The sequence below is a fragment of the Trematomus bernacchii genome, unplaced genomic scaffold (genome assembly GCF_902827165.1).
Source record: "Trematomus bernacchii unplaced genomic scaffold, fTreBer1.1, whole genome shotgun sequence".
Lineage (NCBI taxonomy): Eukaryota > Metazoa > Chordata > Actinopteri > Perciformes > Nototheniidae > Trematomus > Trematomus bernacchii.
The window spans coordinates 16,617,781-16,638,619 of record NW_022987720.1 but is presented as its reverse complement, the minus strand read 5'-3'; the positions used below and the strand labels follow the sequence as shown (position 1 = coordinate 16,638,619).

The 20,839-nt window shown below is 41.8% G+C and overlaps 1 protein-coding gene across 1 annotated transcript; it reads right to left on the bottom strand.

Annotated features, from left to right (window-relative positions):
• Window positions 1-2,714: 2,714 nt before the first annotated feature.
• On the bottom strand, window positions 2,715-20,388 carry s1pr2 (sphingosine-1-phosphate receptor 2). The gene is made up of 2 exons (XM_034142999.1): window positions 19,977-20,388; window positions 2,715-5,859 (listed from the first exon to the last, which is right to left on the bottom strand). The coding sequence occupies exon 2, from the start codon at window positions 5,726-5,728 to the stop codon at window positions 4,613-4,615; it is 1,116 nt and encodes a 371-aa protein (XP_033998890.1). The 5' UTR covers window positions 5,729-5,859; window positions 19,977-20,388; the 3' UTR covers window positions 2,715-4,612.
• Between the last annotated feature and the right edge of the window lie 451 nt (window positions 20,389-20,839).

Below are 20,839 nucleotides of genomic sequence, written 5' to 3'. Positions count from 1 at the left end.
CATATTTCAAAATTGATTAAATTCATTTGTTTTCTCAACATTCTAGACACAATACCCCATAATGACAAAGTGAAAAAAGTTTTAAAATAATTTTTGCAAATGAATAAAAAACTCAAATATCCCATAAACACAAGTATTCACACCCTTTACTCAATACGTTGTTGAAGCACCTTTGGCAGCAATTACAGCCTCAAGTCTTCTGAGTATGATGCTACAAGCTTGGCACACCTATCTTTGGGCAGTTTCTCCCATTCTTCTTTGCAGATTGTCTCAAGCTCCATAAGGTTGGATGGGGAGCGTCGGTGCACAGCCATTTTCAGATCTCTCCAGAGATGTTCAATCCGGTACAAGTCTCGGCTCTGGCTGGGACACTCAAGGACATTCACAGACTTGTCCTGAAACCACTCCTTTGTTATCTTGGCTGTGTGCTTAGGGTCGTTGTCCTGTTCGGGTTCTTGGTCACGTCTCTGACCAAGGCCCTTCTCCCCCGATGCTCAGTTTGGTTTGGGCAGCAAGCTCTAGGAAGAGCCCCAGTGGTTTCAAACATCTTCCATTTGCAAATGATGGAGACCACTGTGCTCGTTGGGACGTTCAATGCTGCAGACATTTTTCTGTACCCTTCCCCAGAACTGTGCCTTGATACAATCCTGTCTCTGAGGTCTACAGTCAATTCCTTGGACCTCATGACTTGGTTTGTGCTCTGATGTGCATTGTCAACTGTGGGACCTCATATAGACAGGTGTGTTCCTTTCCAAGTCATGTCCAATCTATTTAATTTACCACAAGTGGACTCCAATCAAGTTATAGAAACATTTCAAGGATCATCAGTGGAAACGGGATGCACTTGAGCTCAATTTTCAGTGTCATAGCAAAGGGTGTGAATACTTATGTACATGTGATATTTCAATTGATTGTTTTTAAAACGTTTTCACTTTGTCATTATGGGGTATTATGTGTGGGATATTGAGAAAAAAATGAATTTAATCCATTTAGAAATAAGGCTGTAACATAACAAAATGTGAAAAAAGTCAAGGGGAATGAATACTTTCCGGATGCACTGTATGTTTCTTATCTTTTTAGTCTTGACTGAGTGTGGCACTATAACCAACCAAACCCATTATTCATATTATCAGAAAAAAGACAATTTAATCTCAAATCTATTTTTATTTAATTATCTAAGTTTGTCCTTGTCTTGAAGGTAGCATGACATTCTACAGCTAGCATTTATTTCTAAGGTAAAAGCTAACATAAGCAATGGTATGCAACCCTGTTACTATAATTAGATTAATAATTACAGTTGCACGGTTGTATTTTTTGCAGTTCAATTTATTATGTTTATTCATATTAAATGTTTATGTATCATTTAGCATAATCTAAATGTTTCAAATGAATTACTATATTTTCCCAGAATATGAACTTGTGCTGCCTTTTGTATTGGCACCAGGGAGCCTAAACATGTTAAGGTTTCAATAATTAACACATTTTCTTAACAACTAACTCAAAATGAACACAATTTTGTTTCAATTATAGTTTGAAGATGTTAATGGACATTTTTTTAATTAGTTCAAAAAAATCTAATAAGAAGTGTACCTTTGATGCCTGAGTTGACCAAATAATTTATTTTTATGGTTTACTAGCTGTTTTTATCAAATACATAACAGAACATTCGAAAATAAAAGGTTCATTTTTTCAAAAGTTTTGATGTCTAAATGTTCTCCAACTCTGGAACATCCCTTTTATGCTTTTATTGGGTAGACATCTAGTTAAAGAATATATGGAGGAAACATCCTTCATTATTACCAGCTATATACCCATTTCACCACAAGGTGGTGCTATGTCACTGATAGTCTTTTCAGATTGTAAACCCTCTTGCTGTCAAATTGTAAATGCACATTCAACCTGGCCAAGTTTCTTTTCTTCAGATAAATTATCTATATAGAACTATTTTAATTGAAAAGTGATCAATTTTAATTTTGCAGACAGTTTAGGCAGTTTGATGTGTATATTATATACAAAAACTCGTTCAGATGATATACGTGTTGTTTTTTGTAAATGTTTTGTATATGAAGTATTCCAAGCCATGCACTGTTTTCAAAGACAAGCTCACATATGTCTTGCTTGTTGCTGATTTAATTTTTTTGTGTATACAACTTCACCTACAGGTTTCTGAGCGTGATGTCATATCCTGCATGGGCACTGTAAATGCTTGGCCGGCTTCCCAGCAGTGCAGCCTCCTGGGGCTGATTCAGCCAAAGTTCCCACCCAGGAATCCTGGACGTCTGACAGGAAACAACCCAACTCTCCCAAGACCACTATAAGTCAGTCTCTCCCCTCACTAAAAGTCTCCCCCTTACCCCAAAATCTCTCCCGGGGCCTTTTTCTGTGCTTCTCTCAGACAAACCATCTTACAAATAGACATATTTTTCACCACACCCCATATTCACCCTCTCTGCCCTCTGCCCAGCTTCCCATCATAGCCCTCTCTTGTATTAGCCTTTAGCGATTGAACATTTTTATTAGGCAAGACAGCCAATTTCAGACTTTCATGTTGAAGCTAGTGTTTTCCTAACCTTGTTAGAGCATGTTTGGATTAAATGCTGCATTTTAAATAAGTTTCAGATGAAGGCACAATAGGGAACATCTCAGGACCTGCAGATAAGCTGCAGCTGCAATTAAATTGTTTACAGCTAAGAATTAAAGTCAAACACACAAACTGGATTTATTTAATTTCATTTATTTTATAAAAAAACGGAATGCAATTAACAAAAAGTTTATGTACCTACATTAGTGTTTCAGATTGTACCGATTTAACACAGGCAGCGTGCTACTGGACACAAAAGGCTATTGCACACAAGACATTTCATACAACACACATCATACATATACAAAAATACATACATACTTACATACAAACATACATAGTTATTCATGTATTTATTATAAACATCATAGAGTCAAGCAACACAATGAAGTGATAGGTACACAGATTTAAAAAACCTCTCCATCTGAAAAAAACTAACTGGGGGAAAGCAAACATCACTGAAGCTGCCAAAGTGCTTTTCACCATTTCTACTTGGTTGTCTAAATGTAAAAGTCCATATATAAAACACTGGGGGAGAGAATAGTTTTTAATTGTGTGGCTACAGGAAGACGGTTAGTGTAGCCCTGAACAACAGGAACCGGAAAATGAAAAACAGGACTTCCTGTGGTTGAAGGAAGTTACATGTTGTAGGATGTCAGAGGATGAGGATGAAGGTGACCTCCCATGAGGGTAGATCCCCCCTCCATGCATTTGTAACCGGATCTTCTCCCATTTTTTTTTACGGAAGGCTTTGGAAATATGAGACGTGTTTACCTCTTTAGCTGCACAAGACATATGGCTAGCAAATTAAACAATGATGTTTACAACACATTTTTTGTTCATGGTGCTATTTAAGACTTCACAGTGAGTGACCTACCCTGTTCATTCCACTCTCTGCTAGTCATGACTTGGTAATTCAAAATAATGATCAATAATACTGTCAACAATGGAGCGCCTGCCCCAAACACTTCATACATACATTCAGCCAAATTCCCTAAGAAGAAGGCACAAACAGACACAGCACATTGCTGCTATGTTGCTACAACACTGTCAGGACATTGGTCCAGTTAGTCCAGCCGCTGTCGGACAGCTGTCATTGAGTAAGATTCATCAGTGCCAACTCACTTCAGGAAATGTGCTTTCTGATTAGGCCTTCCTCTAAGGAAACTGTTAAGATACAAAAGACAACAGTAAAAGCAAGAGGTACAGATTATGAGGACATATGAGGGAAGGGGTGTTAGTGATGGAAGCTGGAGCTGGAATATGTCATACATACATTAGCACTTACAAATAAGTTCGAATTTCATGCATTAAATGTAAGCAGATTATGTAAGTTTGTCGTAGTTAATCAAATGTTAAAGCAAGGTTATATAGGGGATATATAGCCCTGGTTTTGGTGAGGGAGCACTCGTGTTAATTTGGCTCCTTTGGAGTGCAGTGCTGAGTCAAGTTGATTACTGTCTCCAGCTTTGTAAAGAATAGAAGATGGATCTCTGGGCCTAATCTTTACATATATTAACAGAGGAAAGTCATTTGGTAACCTTTCACTGAGGACAACAATATCTGACGTAATCTACAAAGTGCAACTTTGCAAGCTTTGCATTCATGAAGTTCCTGAAACAACCAAAACAACTCACCATAACTTTGATGTTGCATGTTATGTGTCTATTTTTGGCTTTTAATAGGGGTTAACATGTGTAGAAAAAAAGTTGACAGTCATATACAACAAAATGCTTTGCAACAAGTTTGAGTACCCATGAAAAAGCTATTTTCACATTTCTGATAGTTCTCCCCACTGAATTGTCTCCCTCTTGAAGCATTGTGTTTTTACACCGGCTGCCACCAAGTTAATGCTGATTGTAATAAGGAAACGTCTACATTGTAGCTTTCCCAGGCATCAACGTACACAGTTTGGTCGCTTCTTTATTTACGTCTCTTGATCACATCACAGCCTTTCTTTTTGATCTCATATAAACACACCTGCTTCCTTACACTCACATTCCCTCAACCACTCTGATGTGGTGCAGCTTCTCAGACACAGGTGGTACAATCTTTCATGATTGGTGTGTTCTGGTGTTCGTATTTGTTGGTGCAGTGTTCCAGAGAGCTGGAGCTCTTTAGAGGAACCAGACAACGGTCAGATGGCCGCCCACTCTGCAGCACCCCCCAGCAGCACAACACACGCAGGAACTCCTTTCTCATGTCCTTGCTGCGCAGTGTGTAGATCACAGGGTTAAGCGCTGAGTTCAGAGTGGCAAAACCAAAAAAGATGTCTGCTTTGGAGAGGATCGGGCAGAACTGTATCCTGCAGGATGAATCCAGGAGGAGGATGGTAAAAGCGGGCAACCAGCACATGATGAAGACACCCAGCACTATAGTGACAGTTTTCAAAAGAGCATAGGCCGGGGAGTTGGTTGCTTCATGGTGGCTTGATCGTACAATCAAATAGATCCTCACATAGAGGATGACAATAGAAAGTAGTATGAGGCTGAAAATGGTGACAACGAAGAGGATGTATTTCTTGGAGTAGAGTGGCAATACAGCTGAGCATTCAGGGAGGTTGTTGATGCAGTTCCAGCCCATGATGGGAAGTCCTCCGAGCAGGATGGAGGTGAACCAACAAGCTCCTATCAGAAGGAACATACGGCACGTTTTGGTGGAGCCGTACACCTTCACCTTTGTAATGGCAATATAGCGCTCCGTAGCTATCGCCAGCAAACTGAAGACCGAAGCTGCCAAAGCGATAAACGCCGTTCCCTCCCGGATGAACCACTGCACAGGCATCAGGTCGAAGGTCTTGGACCCTGACAGGAAAATGTTGGCTATGTAGGCCGAGCCTGCCAGCAGGTCAGAGAATGCCAGGTTACCGATGAAGAAAAACATTGCAGAGTGAAACTTCTTGTTGCGGAAGACAGCAATAAGGACCAGCAGATTCTCCAGTATGATGATGGTGCAGAGGACCACGATGACAATGTTGAGGGTGGTCAGCTCCTTTTTCTTCTCAATACGTGTATTGAGCTCCTGAGCAGTCATGTTCTTAGCAAAGGCATAGTAGGAGTGGATCAGGCTCTGATTGTAGTATTGGGAATACTTGCTCTTCATGGTGACAGGGTGGCACAGCACAGCAGCTTTACGGCAAATATTCATTCACACAGTGGAGATGTGCAGAGTGTCTAAGACGATAATCATTGCCTTTAAGGAAAGGACAGGAAGAGGGCCCGGGCTGGGAGGGGCACTGCCTGACCCACGTCACATCTATGAACCTCTATGTGGGTCACCTGCAGAAACACAGAGAAGAAGAGAAAGCCTGGGTTACTTACAAGGGAATTGTTTTTGCACAAATGAAATAAAGTGTAACTAAGCAAACATTCACATTTTAGCAAAGCAATGTACTTGCCAAGGCAAAGTCCTCGAGCAAAACAAAGTAGCCAGGCAACAACCTGCACCTCAGTCTGCACAGTGGAAACTTAACATTTCAAGTCCAAAAGTTGAGAACCCCCTTTATTATCAAATGTCCTTGATTTGATCCATAAGATAAACAGATTTTAAAATAAGTAGCTCGTATTTATATTAAACTCAAGACCAACAACCACATGACAAATGAGTGGCCGACACACTGTGAACAAACTGTTCATTTGTTCTCAAACTGAACACCCACACAGACAGTTGCAGCTTGTTGCAGTCCAAAAGGAATGGAAAGTAATAATCCAGTGATTCACAAGGGAGTCATATCTTATCATAAAAACATACTTTTTAGGGAAACTTAAGTTCACTTAATATTACATGCGTAGATCTTCTTATTTTGGTGAAGCTGTGCAGGCAAAGATCATCTTCAGGTGGAAGAATACATACTCTGTGAGTGCTGGTGCTTGGACAAAGGGCTCGCAGTCTGATAGGGGACATTCCACTAACCCTGTCCGAGCACTCTGCTGTCAACACATGGCATTGTTGTGGGAGCAGACCATTCCACTCCAGTGAGCTACCTCTTGAAACTTCAGCATAGCTTGTGGATCAGCTAGACCTCTCCATCCCGACCCGCCCCTTCCAACCAGTTCGCACAAGCTAACAGCAATTCAAGAAGATACCTGAGAAGTATAGGTGGGAGTTTTCCAGACTTCTTGAGAAAAAGCTTTGTCAGACTTGATTGCAATGACATTTATTTAAGTTTTATTTTTCATTAAAAGGTTACATACACACACAGTGACACGACGCCGTACACTGCTTTGTTTCAACATGCCGTTATAGCCTGAAGAAAACATAAACAAGTTAAGTGAGAAAACAATGTAGAAATCCTTGGACCCACAAAAGCGTTCGGGTTTATAATGACGCATTCAAACAAATTAATTAAACCTTGTGAAACGTTAATGTGGCTTCAAATTACTCTGAGAGCTCTTTTTTAAGTAGAGCCCTATAAACAAACCAAAATAAAAATGGGCTGGTTGGAGGCTCTGTAAATGTAATTAAAGGTGGAGCTGCTGTCTTAAACCTGTCAAAAGCAACACGATCCCTCTGCAGGCCAGCAGCTAGGTAACTCTACACTGATGCTTCCACTGCTTCTCTTCTGCAGCTAGCTCTTAATTGGAAACCTTTAGTGGAAACTGGGGCTGAACCTCGTCTCTGTTCTGCTGGGCTTTGGCTCAAACCCCTGAGAGACTGAGAGATGGAGAGGGAGCGACACAAAGCCAGACAGAAAGCATGCATGTGGAACGGCATCTGGACACAAAGGCTGGAATCTGAGACATCACTATGACGTCCACACACACCAACTCATCCATGTCACGTGTTGAACTGCACACAACTTTACTCTACACATGCACAGATAGCTTTCTTCAAACACACCGACTAATTGTGACAGACATATAGAGTAATGCAGCAAATCCTTCACCTTCATACAGGCAGGTTCAACACACAGCTGCAATTGGTTGCCGTTATTAACCAGCACACTGTTTCCTCAAGCAGGAACAAAGAACAATAGTCTCCTTCAGTGTAGATAGCATTGCCCTTCAGCCTTAATAATGGGACAGCACACTTCCATTTGGCTGCTGTAACTGTATCATAGCCGAAATGTATTTAAAGTCCAGCACTTCCTAATCAGAACTGCTGTATCAGGGCAGCTCGTCTCCCCCTCCCCTCTTTTTCAGGTCCGTAAATTGACACAAATATGAGGCTTGAGCCTGAGCACATGTGCCAGCCGCACCAGTGTAATTACATTTGGTTACATTACTGCAGCCTATAATGATTTTATTAATGGAAAAGTCAGCTTATATAGACCAGCTCGATATCTCCACAGTCTCCAGTCTGCTAAGATGAAAACACACTGGTTTTTGCTTCACCTTGGTTTTCCTCTCAGCCACATTTGCCACATATAGCGTGGACACTTTTCATATGTGATGCGGTGACAGCTCGAGGTTGTCCTGTCACGTTATAGGAGTCTGTCATCACAGGGATTTCACTTTGTGTGTAAAACCTGACGGGCAGATTTGCCTACAGCACCGCCTCGTCGCAGCCCCGCCCCTCTACCTGCCGTGTGCCATTCAGATGTTTCCACGGTGATTGGCTGATAGGAGCACAGACTTCCTGCTATGTAACCCCTCCCGACCGACCGACAAGTCGTCAAAGTTGTGCCCTGAGTTCGACCCAGACATCCCTGTCACACTTCAACAATAGACATAACACACTGTATCTACCAATTGCTTTCCTTACTAACACAATGGGGTAGAAACAACAACACAAACTCCTAAAGGCAATACTTCAGTTTATCACCACAATAATAACAACAGTTTGAAAGTAATTTTACAAGTACATTTTTTAAATATTCCTTGTATCCTATGAGCTGTTGACATTTAAGAACACATTTAAAATGATAAACAAAATATTATAGAATCTCAATCCTACAACCTCAAATATAGTTATTATACCAGACATTATTAATGAACTGCATACACTTTTGCGATGTATGCATTTTGCCTTAAATATGTATCCAACTGTAACTTAGATATAATTAATCTGTAGGTCACATTCTAGTCTACTACTATTATAGGATTAAAATGTTTTACTTTGGGACATTAGAGACTAGTACCGAGTTAATAGTTCTTTCATTATGACTTCATGTAAATACACTGAAGTTGTTTCAGTTTTTCAATTTAGAATAGTCTAGACTATTTTCATAAGAACACATATGATGGAACATTTTGAGAATCATTTCTTTTATAAACAACTGTCAAAGTACTATGATGAAGGTGAAGGTTTAGAGAGGCTACAGAAAGAACAACAGCATAATATCCTGTCTGGATTTCACAGTGAAGCTCAGACACAGGAAGAAAAGGTGATGAAAGAAATAACTGAGAAGGAAGTCAAACAAGACACCTGAGACAGGATATCCTATCAGAAAGCTTATGTGAGGCTTATCATCACCAGAACAGCATATCTTGCTCTTTATTTGAGAAATTGTGCTAAAGATCTTGTGTACTGCATGTCAATATAAACACATGCTTCCAAACTGTTGTTTAGGTTTTCAGAGCCATGCCTACTTATCACAACCAAACAAACATGAAAACATGTATTAATTATACTGTGGAACTACAGCTGCAAAAAGCTAAATGTATTTTTCTAATGTCCAAAGGAAGATTTAAAAAGGAGCTACTGAAAGATGACTCTGGTTTTCCTCCTAATCGTAGCAAGAGACAGCGTTCCCCTCTCCATCAGGGCACTGACGGCTTCACAAAAGCCTCAGGTGTTTTTCCCAGAAACACCTGATAAGCCCCAATTAGCAGAGCGTCTGCTCACAAAAAACCAAGGCCACACCGCCCCATTGCACCACCTGCTACCTGTCACACTACTTAAACCTGGCTCTACTTTCTCTGGGGGAAAGCACTCAAACCAAAAACAGAGCTCCTAACCCTTGACACAGCTTGAATGTCCAGGCTCACTCACATGTCCAATCTCCAGCAGACTAGATAAGAGTGGTGACTGAATGTTGTGTTTGGACAGTTTTTATTCACAGTTTATTAAACTGTTTGTTTACCTAGTAGACCCACTTAGCGTGTTACTTTGTTGAGCCGTGTGGTCTGAAACATCCTGTAACACATCATTCTCCATCTGCCCTTCACACTTACATGTCTCTGTGGTGGCAACAAACGCCAGACCAGTATTTTTTCACAGCACACAATCAACTGTTAATCCAACAGCATGAGACTATTTGATCTTCTTTCTTTGGACTATACAAATACAAATTGAACATTTTCCATTTGAAGGAGATTTAATGACTTCATGTGCCCTCTACAAGACACCAGGCTTTTTCTCCTGGAATAGACCCTAACTCAGCCACAAGGTGATCCATCATCCATACACAGCAAGCATCTGTTCTTTCCTGTTCAGTTTCACAGCCGTTTATGGTGGTATCAGTATATATATATATCTCTGAGAGTACTTTTCTAAAAATGTAAACAGAATATGTCTACACCTACCTTATCCCCTTTGCTTGTCGTGTCCAGCTTCTGTCTACCATCTAACAACTAGCACTAAGGAAGTCATTTAAGTTTTCCAGGGCAATAGCAGATGTGTGAAAGTCACAGGACTGTTATAAATAAACTCATATCATGTTTTAGGGAAAAAAGAGTGTTTACTCTGAAACAGGATTTCATGACTAATCCGAAGGCGTCTTTTTGTGCTGACGTAAATCAAAAGGTGTCAAAAATGTGGCTTCATACAGCAGAATAATTGTCGCTACTCTGAGAATAATTCCATATTCAAAGCACATCGATGTACTTTCAAGTGTTTATACTGGGGAGAAAACACATCTAACTATTACCACCACAAAGTTTCACCACTGTTACCACATAAGCTTTAAGAAAATGACTTATACCGAAAGATGCACACACAGTCATTTCCTACACTTCTTGTGTTAATTAAACTTTATCAGTGATTACGTTGTCTTTACACTGCCAGCACACAAGCCATTGCACACATGGGCCCATTATGGCAAGCCTTGTTTTTTTTCTGTTGCATCGAGTAGCTGCATGCAGTCACTGTGCAACCACAGAAAACACAGGGATAGGCTGTGTCTGCTGGCAGGTGGCTGCTCTGCTGCTCCATCCATCACTGAGCCCCGCGGCTCTGTGAGTGAAATCTTTTCACATCAGCACAGCAACACTATTGATTGCCCACAGTCAATTTCTAGGAAAAAGCAATAATGTTTCCAGTATCTCGCTAACTGGGATAAAGAGGATTCATGTTGCCGCTGTGACATGACTGGTCCTTCATACAACCTTGGTCACAGCACAGACTAAATACACCCAGTGACTCTTTAAAGTGGGAAGCAGTGTCTCTTCTGTAAGGTCAAAATAAACCCAGAACAGTCCTTACATCCATGTCTCCCTGATCTTATCTTTAGCCGTCGCCGTTATCTTCGTTACGTGCCACTCTGCCGACAAGCTCTGATAACAAAAATGTCCAAAACAGCGAAGTGAGGAGGCACAGCTGACATTGAAGAGAACATAGAAAACACATGTTTGAGGTCAAACACCAAAGCATCAGCAACCTCACCTAGTTGTTAAGTATAAGCTACAGTATGTAAAGTACAAATGCATTCACTTTAAGAAATCACGACTGAATGCCACTGCAACAATTCTTTGTTTTGTTTGCAAGACACTCAATATTGAAACTCACACTATGTACAGCTGCTTAGTGACAGTCAGTAAACGCCGGTCGTAAAATTCCCCAGAGACAGAAAGTCTGACACATTATGGCTGTGATTTCAATGGAGCCTAGTACTATAGGGGACAAAAGTGTGGGCGGAAGTTGATGGAGTAAATGAAACCATCAGAAAATGAAAACGCTGGGTTTTAAGGGGGAAGTACAGACAAGAAAGAGGAGAGCATGTTTCAGTGTTACAGTGCAACTTGCACGGTCTAGAGGAACAGACTGAGAGATATGAGAAGGGGTCTGTGATATCTCACAGCATCTAGCTTTGAAAGGAACTCAGGAAACAGCAACTTCTACAGAGGAAATGAAAATTGGCAAAGAAATGTCTGTAAAAGCCAAATAATGTTGCAGACGAACACAAATCTCCTCCTTTTTCATGATAAAAAAAATTAGAGAAGTAACACAAGCTTACGTTAGAGAGGACAAAACAGTTCCCTTTTAACAATGGAATAAACGGTTCCCTCTGTGTTTGAGGTGTAATTCAGCTCTGAAAACAAACCTTCTCTCTTTGTCCGTTATTATGCTAACATTATTCATAAAACTGTATATAAGCTGCTAGATATTAGGGGAGTGGGTGTCCTCAATACATGGGGTTTCAGCTTTTAATTAGGGATTACCCTTTCGCTCGTCAGACAGTTTGACAGTTTGGGTACAGCCTCTTCTGAGGGGTCCACTCTGTCAACATAGTTCAGTCAAGAACAATAAGGAACAAAAAGTGTTTTTTTCCTTTTCTGCTCAAAAGTGACTTGTCCTGTTTTCTGTTCCTCTCCTCAGTCCGTTCATCACTTTCACAGCAGCTGAACATGTGCTGAGGCTCTCAGGCCCCACTCACACGGGACCGTTTGCGTTTATGCACAGTATGCGTATTCAAAAAAGTCTTCCGTTCACATGCATTCGTTTCATTTAACGTGTCTGTTCAAACGAGGCCGCTGGAAACGCTGTAGTACATATGCCGGGACTGTAAGTGGCGCTGTAACTTCCGCCAAAATACACCAAAAGCCGCGAAGAAGAGCAGCCCGAGCAGCCCCGGCAATGTTGCCATGGCTACCCTTCTGTTTAAGCCCCGCGGTGTATTTAGCAACATGTAGTTCATGTAATTCTCCATGTCCACTTGTTGCTGATGGTTGTGGTAGAGGAGCTGTAGATTTTGCACTAATATCTGTAGCATGGTCAGTAGCAGTAGCACTAGCAGTAGCTACTGACAGGAGGAAGTGTGTGTGGCGATTGCTGGTATTCAGCGGGATATAGTAATTTCCTCAGCATATGGATAAATGCAACGGGGAAGTTAACTGAAAGAAACCGAATCTGTGGATATTGCATCGACCGACCAAGAAGCACGTCTCTGTGGAGAGGACGGCTCAGAAAGAGAGATATTCTCTACAAACACCGGGTGAGATCGCACCTTTGTCAATATAATGGATCAATGCATGAAATCTGACTCTGTTTATTTTGTTTAAGGAGTATATTGGGCGTTAACAATTCTGGTTTGCCTTTTATAATATTATTTCATTCAAGAACCCCTTGTGCGTTTAATTAACACAGCTATTTTTGATAGTTGCTACAGCAGTGAGCAGGAGAGGTGGGGAGAGGTGGGGCTATCGCTATTTTTTCAGGAAATATTCGTATAGAGGTGATTACACGGACTCGGTTGACCCCCCAGAGCGTTTCGTTTGCAAATCTATCCACCTTGGGACCCGTTATCGTTTGTGGGGTCAGTTTCTATCGGCCTCGTGTAAATAATAGGGCTATACGCACGCGAAACTATGCAGATACAAGCAGTTTTCTCCTCGTGTAAACGGCGCCTCAGTGTGGCATTGAGAGGAGCTGGAGACAAAGAGTGGAGTAAAAAAGGGCATCATACACCCTCAGGAGCCATAACCCGCATGACCGGCAGACCCTCCACCCCCAGCAAAAACCCCCAAAGTCTGCTCCATTGGGGGTGGGGGATCTCCAAGGGTGGCGCCTGAGAGGCAATTACTGTAATACCTTCAAACTCTGACCATTCCTGTCAACTTCAGTCACTGTCTTCCAGATTATTCATGATTTTATATTGCTCTATTTTGCATATTTCCCTTTCATGCTGCTCCCTGATTTGCAGAGCCACATCTTCCTCAATCCAACACCCCCCCTCTCCTCTCATATTTTAAACTTCACCACAGAGATCAAAAGACAAGGCCACAAAGAGGCGATTAAATGCACATCAGGAAGGATTTATTTAGCACACATCTGGGGCAGACATGTTCTTATAGTCCCCTATTAAAGACTTCATTACAGCACATAGTGTGCAATTAGCTCTCGATTCAGGAAACTCTGGAGCTCTGCACTAAGAAACGACTTTCTTAGAACCGTCTGTGTCCTAAATCCTCTTGTAAGTGAACAAATGTGTATGGTGTTTTGCGTTACTAATAATCCTTAAAATAAGAAAAAGGAAATAATATCATTATCATCCTTCTCAAATAACCTTGTATGAAAATGAAAGTTTCGCGGAATTTGAAAACTGTCATGAGATTTGCTCAGCAAAAAGAAAAGCAATGCACATTTCTCAGAAATCAAGCTGCATATGGAACAGCAGTAAACCACACATGCTCGTATGTGAAATATTTTGTATATACACTTAGGATAGTGTTAACCACAGTGCGTTCTTTATACAGACACAGATCACGTGTCCTTGCTGATATATTGCAGTTAGAAGTTAGATGATGCCTACACAGGAAATATTGGTGAGTATTTTTTCCAGAGTAATACTATTTTGCTCTGAAATAGTGATATTTAATCATTTTGGAGTGTATTTATTACTCATAGCTTCTAGAGTGCGATCAAAAATGCAGAGTCAATTCTATTGGAGTTAAACCATGACCACGCTGTAACGGAGGTGATCTCTGGGGCCATTGATCTCGGTCTCCGTTACGGATTATATAGCTTCATTATTGGCGAAGTATATTCATTTGTTCCACGCTAAAACATTGCACAGGAAGCATGTGATTATATGTAATTTATGCATATATTTGTCACAATCTGTCTATGTTTTAGTTTGTCTGTCTCTGTTTCCTGTTGTAGTTTGAAAAGTGTTCCCCCTCCCGTCTTGTCTGTTGCTGATGATTGCGTTCACCTGGTGCCCTGTGTTTTCTCCTCCCTCCTCACCTGTGTCTTGTTGGTTTGATTAGTCCTGTGTGTATTTAGGTTCTGTTTTCCTGTTAGTGTGTGTGTGAGATCCTTGGTGCTGGTGACTGTGTTCACGTGAGACAGTCATATTGAGGCTGTGTATCATGTACCACAAAGAGGAATAAATGCCCACACCGGGTTGTATTTGAACTCTCTGCCTCTGCCTCCTTGCTTGGTTGGGCCGCTCAATGGTCAGCTTCACACACGCCCACTCATGTTCCTTAAGCACTTTGGTTTATTGACCTTTTTTATTGTAAAGATCATTATGGTTCATTTATTCTATTCTGAGTAAAATTACCTTCTATTGGGAGTAAAATTACCTTCTATTATGAGTAAAATGGCAGTAGAGTTGTTTTTAATATACACTACATAGAGTAAATAACCATTAAGCAGAGTCAAATCTAAGCACATAATAGAGTAAAATGAACTCTAAAAATACAACTCTGAACAAAGAGTACATTTTACTCTATATAGGTTGGGACCAAATGTAATATTTTTAGAGTAAAATTTTCTTCAATTTGAGTCAATTTTACTCAGAGAAATTTACTGTGTAGCTGTTCTGCATCAGAAACCTCTGGTCTGAATGATGGGGCAGGCTTGATTCAAGTTTCAGCCACTCTGCCCCTCTCACACCTTCCCATGTCCTTACAATGAGGTTCCCCCTAATGAATGGCTTTGAACACTCTTTTAAGATCTCTTTTGTCCTGGCTCCCTGCTCATATTCTATTCTGTTGCTAGACATTGAACTCCACCCCTTCTCATGTTCTGTTGCTGCGATGGGAAACTGCGAGGTTGCCCGTGTGAGAGATTGCTTGTGTGATTATTTGTTGCTTGGCAAATGACACATGACAACATATACCTATGCACAGTGGCGAGCTGTCAGGGCCCTCTAGGTATAAAAGTCACGGCTCGCCACTGCCTATGCAATTGTGAATGTTGATGGTGGGGAGGATTAGTTGTGGCTGTGACACTCATATTTGTTCCACTGACCTTTAGAGCATCACCACAGGACATCATGTCAAAATCAAATGCCAGGTGCAGGGTAGTCAAAGCAAAGCACAGCATCATGGAAATGGATACCATCTGCACAGGCTGACAAACAGAGGCACTGAGCCGCCCTGATTACTTCTGCCTAGTGCCTGCTGATAAAATGATAAATTGATGGAGGCCCTCCATCTCTCCTCATGGTCCAGCTAAGAAAAACAACTCCAGACTCCTCTGGCAAACACACATCCATTTAACACAACTCGGTTTTTGGAGAAAAAACATGGTTGCCTAGCGAGGGAACATTGTTGTGTCCACACATCTATAGTTGTTCCTCGATATTTTATACACTCTTAACAACTTCTTGCTTGCAACAGAACATTTATTTTTCTGAAAAACTCTCCTGGCATTCAAACTGTGTAAATTAAACTGTGAAAAAATATGTGTGCACGGCCAACACAACCTGTATTTAAAGACCAGTCAATGTCTGGGCAGAAAGAGACCCGGGGGTTTTTAACCTTACCGACTTTTAGAGGTATACTATGTCTGTTGTACATTCTTGTAACATCACAACATTTTTTTAAAGAACATGCCACCACTGTCAATAACTTGGCTTGGTCAGAAGTGGCGTGCCAAGTGATGATTTTCAAAAATAACCTACAGGACAGGAAGTGAGTATTGCTGTGGTTGTGCTTTTTGCGACTATAAGAGACAACAGCCACTTGACTTTGGCCTAGACAACGCTCATCTGAAATGGACATGTTTGAGCAGTTGTCACATTAGTTTTAAGTAAACAGATTCCACTTCCACTCAATCTGTCTGTTGCAATGGAGATGTCTGGCCTTTGTCACGACCCGACTGGAGGTTAATTCCATCGTGTATTTTAGCCCGGAAACACTGAGGCTGAGGCCTTCACAGGATAAACAATCTTAATAGGTATTTCTAACAAAACAAGCTATGACAGTTGAATGTTCAGTCATTAGAACATCTGAAAGAGCTCATTGGGAGGAGATCAACTTTCAGTTCCAAACAAAATTAATTGCTTGAACAGGTTCTTTATTGGCTTCATGGGACAATTCTAAATCCAAGAAAACTATCTCCAGCTTACTCCTGGATTTGGGGAGCTGGGTTGTGTGGAAGTAATCCTGTCGAGATTTCCAGCTGCACAAACAAAGCTGCCTGGATAACAAAGGCTTCCAAGAGAGAAGCAGAAACAGGAGGAGGAGGTTTTAAAAACACACACCATATTCATGTGTACCTGCTCCATAATGTTGCTAAAGGGAGAGTACAGAGTATGACCAGAAAGCAGGAAAACCACAACATGACCACACTGACCTGCCGCCTCAAAAGACAGTATATGGTTGCAACCCTTCAGTTCATAAATCACACTGCATAACACAAGGAGAGGTTGCAAAGTGATACATCCAACGCCACAGCAGTAACCAGAAACATTTGCTTCAATCTACTTGTCATTGTTTCTGAAATATATATATTGTTCCTACAATAGAAATGCCTGTCAGAGCTTTCCAAAAATCATTTACAGCATTTTTTCCAACAGGCAGCAGCTTGAAATATGACAGGAGAACAGACTTATCCCCACCCCAGGAAGCGTCAGGAAATCCTGGCATGCTGCTACAAGCATCAGTGCCTGGTCATGGGGGGTCTCATAGTTTGTTCAAGTCCTTCAAGTGGAGCAGGAATGTAACAGGGGACTTTAAAGCTAATGGATTATTTCATTAGGTGGAACCCTTTCCTAAAATAGTCCACACCGAGTTCCAGCTAATGTAAATGTTTATGTGATAATCAGAACAGTACTGACAGCAACGGAGAAAGGTTGTTTGGAAATAGAGAGACAAATAGTGCAAGTAAGTGCGCTTGTGCATTTCTATACCTGCCAGCAAAGACAGATCTTAGTGACATCATGATCTCAATTGTGTTTACAAAATGGGTAGAAAGCAGAGGACACCATATTTATTTCTCTGACTCAGACACTCCCAGCTCTTGGATGTGAAAGCTCCATGCTGTCAGCTGTGTGTTGTGACTTGCACATTGGCAGCTTGCGAACAGAAGGCGTTTATTTAGCTCCAGCTGCCGCACCCAAAGAAAGTGTTTTTTCCAGCTAAAGGGGGAGTACCACCTTAACTCTGAAGCCTGCAGAACCCAGATGGCTCTCTGCAGAACTCTATTACCATCACAGAGAGACACGCAAAAGCGATATAAACACATGCATTTTCTCCTGAGATCTGCCAAGGATCCTATTCTTTCTTGAAAGTTATGTATCCTCTGACTGGTTTCATTTGGCCAGGTAAAAGTAAAGGTGCCTCCAGCAAGGCGCTCCACTGATCTTTCAGTGTTGTCACCATCTTGTTGAATAAAGTGGTAAGAGTAAACAACAAAAGAGAAGTCAGTGTCCCTTAGGAAAACTCTTCTCGCTGTTTCATTTCGCAGGCCGCTCTCAGGCCTGAGCTGAAACCCGAGCATCCTTCAGGCATCGACACCAGCCACCCACCACCCATCCCCGCCTGCAACCCCCTAGTGTCCCACTCCATAAAAAACGTCCCGCAAATCCAGTTCCCACCGCTGAATGACCATTCATTTATTTATCCACCCATGCACTTATACATCTATTTATTTATTCAACTCATCTATGTGTCTTAATTTCTCACGCTTCCCCAGGCAGACCCTATTGAGGAGGGTCCGATTACAGCAGGAAAACAGAACCATGGGTCAGCAACACACAAGTCATGATGTCATGGGCTGCTGGACTTTAGACGATTTTAAGGTATAGACTGTTAAGACTAATGCTCCATTTCTGTTAAAGACTGTGTGTGCCCTAAGCTATATTATTGGCCATTGTCTGGCCAATAAGTTGCCGCTGCTCACAGCACCCTGGGGCGACTTGCCCAGGCCAAAGATGGTAAAGTGTGTGAAGTAACCTGGCAACAGTCAGGCCTGATGGGTTGGCAGGTTTTGTCCTGGTGCAATGAGCCATGTGGTCACATTGGATGCACACAGACGACCGTCCGGCTGTATCATGGCCTGTCTAAAGCCGTCCAAGGCATGCTGGGAAAAGCACCTGAGTCCATGAGTCTTTGTGCCCCCCCCAAACAAACCAAGCTGCTCTTACACACAACACCAGCATCAATGAACCTGCTGACAGGGCCTTCAACACTTGATAGTCCTCTGCTAATGCTGCTGAGCGAGCTTCCTCTTCATCCCTTACTACTGATGTTATCACAGTAAGATGTTTGCTTGTCTTTATTCAGGCTTTGTAGCATCTGTGTGCATTAGAGACTTTGGTTTCTTGCCGTGTAAGCTCAACTGGGCCTCAAGATAATGTCACCACAAGCCTTTCCAGTTTCAGACAGCCTGCTAATGAGCACAACACCGTGCAGACATAACCAGAGCATGACGGATGGGGGCTTTTATCTGGGCAATAAACATTAGTTCCTTCTCCTTATCACCTTATCTCACTGTGATTTGAGGATTCCCCCAGAACAGGATGCCTCATGGCTGGACTGCTGACACCTTTGCATCCCTCCCTGCAAGGCTCACTTTTTCAGACAGAAACAACATGCTGTTGGTCAGTGCAGCCTTTCAGTTGTGATAGATGGCCCACAATTACCGTGTCTATAACAATAAAAATGCTTGTTGTTGTGACAGTGTATTACAATTGATATACTTATGTTTTGATTATTATAAATGTCTGACAACAACGCACGGTAGTCAGTTAATACCTTGCTTGTGCTGCCTTCCTCTGGGGAGCACATCTCCAGCCCCAAGAGATTAACTTCGGTACATGGGGATAATGGGGGCTTTTGTCTTATTAATACATCCTTTCATTACAATGCCTTCTTTAGAGTGACGGATGAACAAGCCTCAACAACATCGGAGGGGTCAGAGAGAGGGGGTTTTGGGGGGGGAGGAGGGGGTCACAGCAGGCTCGCAACGGCTCCAAGAAAAGGCGTTTGTGAATGTGTGTGTGTGTGTGCGTGTGTGTGCGTGTGTGTGTGCGTGTGTGTGTGTGTGTGTGTGTGTGTGTGTGTGTGTGTGTGTGTGTGTGTGTGTGTGTGTGTGTGTGTGTGCAGGCCGGGATGCACGCAGCTCGTCTGAGCCTCCAACAACAGCTATACATGTACCATATGATGCATTCAACCCACCACCCCCCCTCCAATGTTTGATTGACAGCTGTAGCCCTGCGTGTTAATGTTTAACACCACACAGTGTTATTCATTAAAACACACACTGTGTTTAATTAACGAGAGAAGCTAAAAAACTCATGTGTTGCCTAATGTTAGTCATTCTGCTGTCATCGATGTTTATTAGTCAACGAAACATTTGGAGACGTTGAGTGACAAAAGAGACTGACTTCTCCAAAGTAAAAAAAAAACCTTGGAGTTTACATGTTAGAGATTTAAATAAACTAATTTCGCAAAACTATACATATTTTTTTACAGTAGCAGGCTACGAGAGACACATCAGATCCTTTTGTTAGGCTGCTGCAGCACATGCAGGCGATCTGTCACACTTAATATATTGTACTTACCCCATGAGAGATATAGATAGAGAGCAGCGAAAAGACGCTCCGACAAAAATAGTTGTCTCCAAATGTCCTCACATGCGGTCACCACTTTCCACTAATGCTGCTACAAAGTTCAGCTTTGCTCTGCTGCGGTGTCGAGAGTCAGCGATGACAATCAAAACTTTGGTGGAGCACTAGACGGCGTGTCTCGTCTAGTCTTTGGTAAATCCATACCGATCTATGGGCCACCACGGAAACTGTGCAAAAGATCTCGAAAGAGCGACGATTGCAAACAATAAAGCGGGGAGCGATGAGAGCCAAAGAAGACTTTTTTTTTAAATAGCACTTTCTCTTTTGTCGCTCTAATCCAGCAGTCCGTCTGATTGTCCTCCTGCTCTCTGGGAACAACAGCTCCACGGGGCTTTGGAGAGTCAGGGAGGCGCGCGCACAGTACGCACACAAACACACACCCACACCCACGCACACACACTCACACGAGAGAGAGAGTGTATAGAAACGTCATATGCCCATTACGAGTCTTGAATCTCAGTGTCGAAATACAACGATGGTTTGTGGAGAGTAATTAATATGGAAAATACCTTTTAAGCCTATTTCTGGACCTTTTCTCCACTCTGGAGCACACAAATGAAGTCCAGATGTTCCACTCCTTCACTTCCTCTCTCGAAGCAAATCCCAGCCCACACTTTTCAACTCATGTGGCTCATTTCCCATGAGAGAACCTTCATGGAATTAATAATAATAACTTTATTTATACAGCACCTTTTATGATAGGATGCAGCCCAAAGTGCTTAACAGAGCAAGATGAGATACAGAAAAATAAAAAAGACATAATAAATAAGAGTAAAACACATAATTAAAACAATCTA

Coding starts and splice junctions, on each gene's coding strand:
- s1pr2 (XM_034142999.1), bottom strand. CDS start 5,728: ATGAATATTTGCCGTAAAGCTGCTGTGCTGTGCCACCCTGTCACCATG.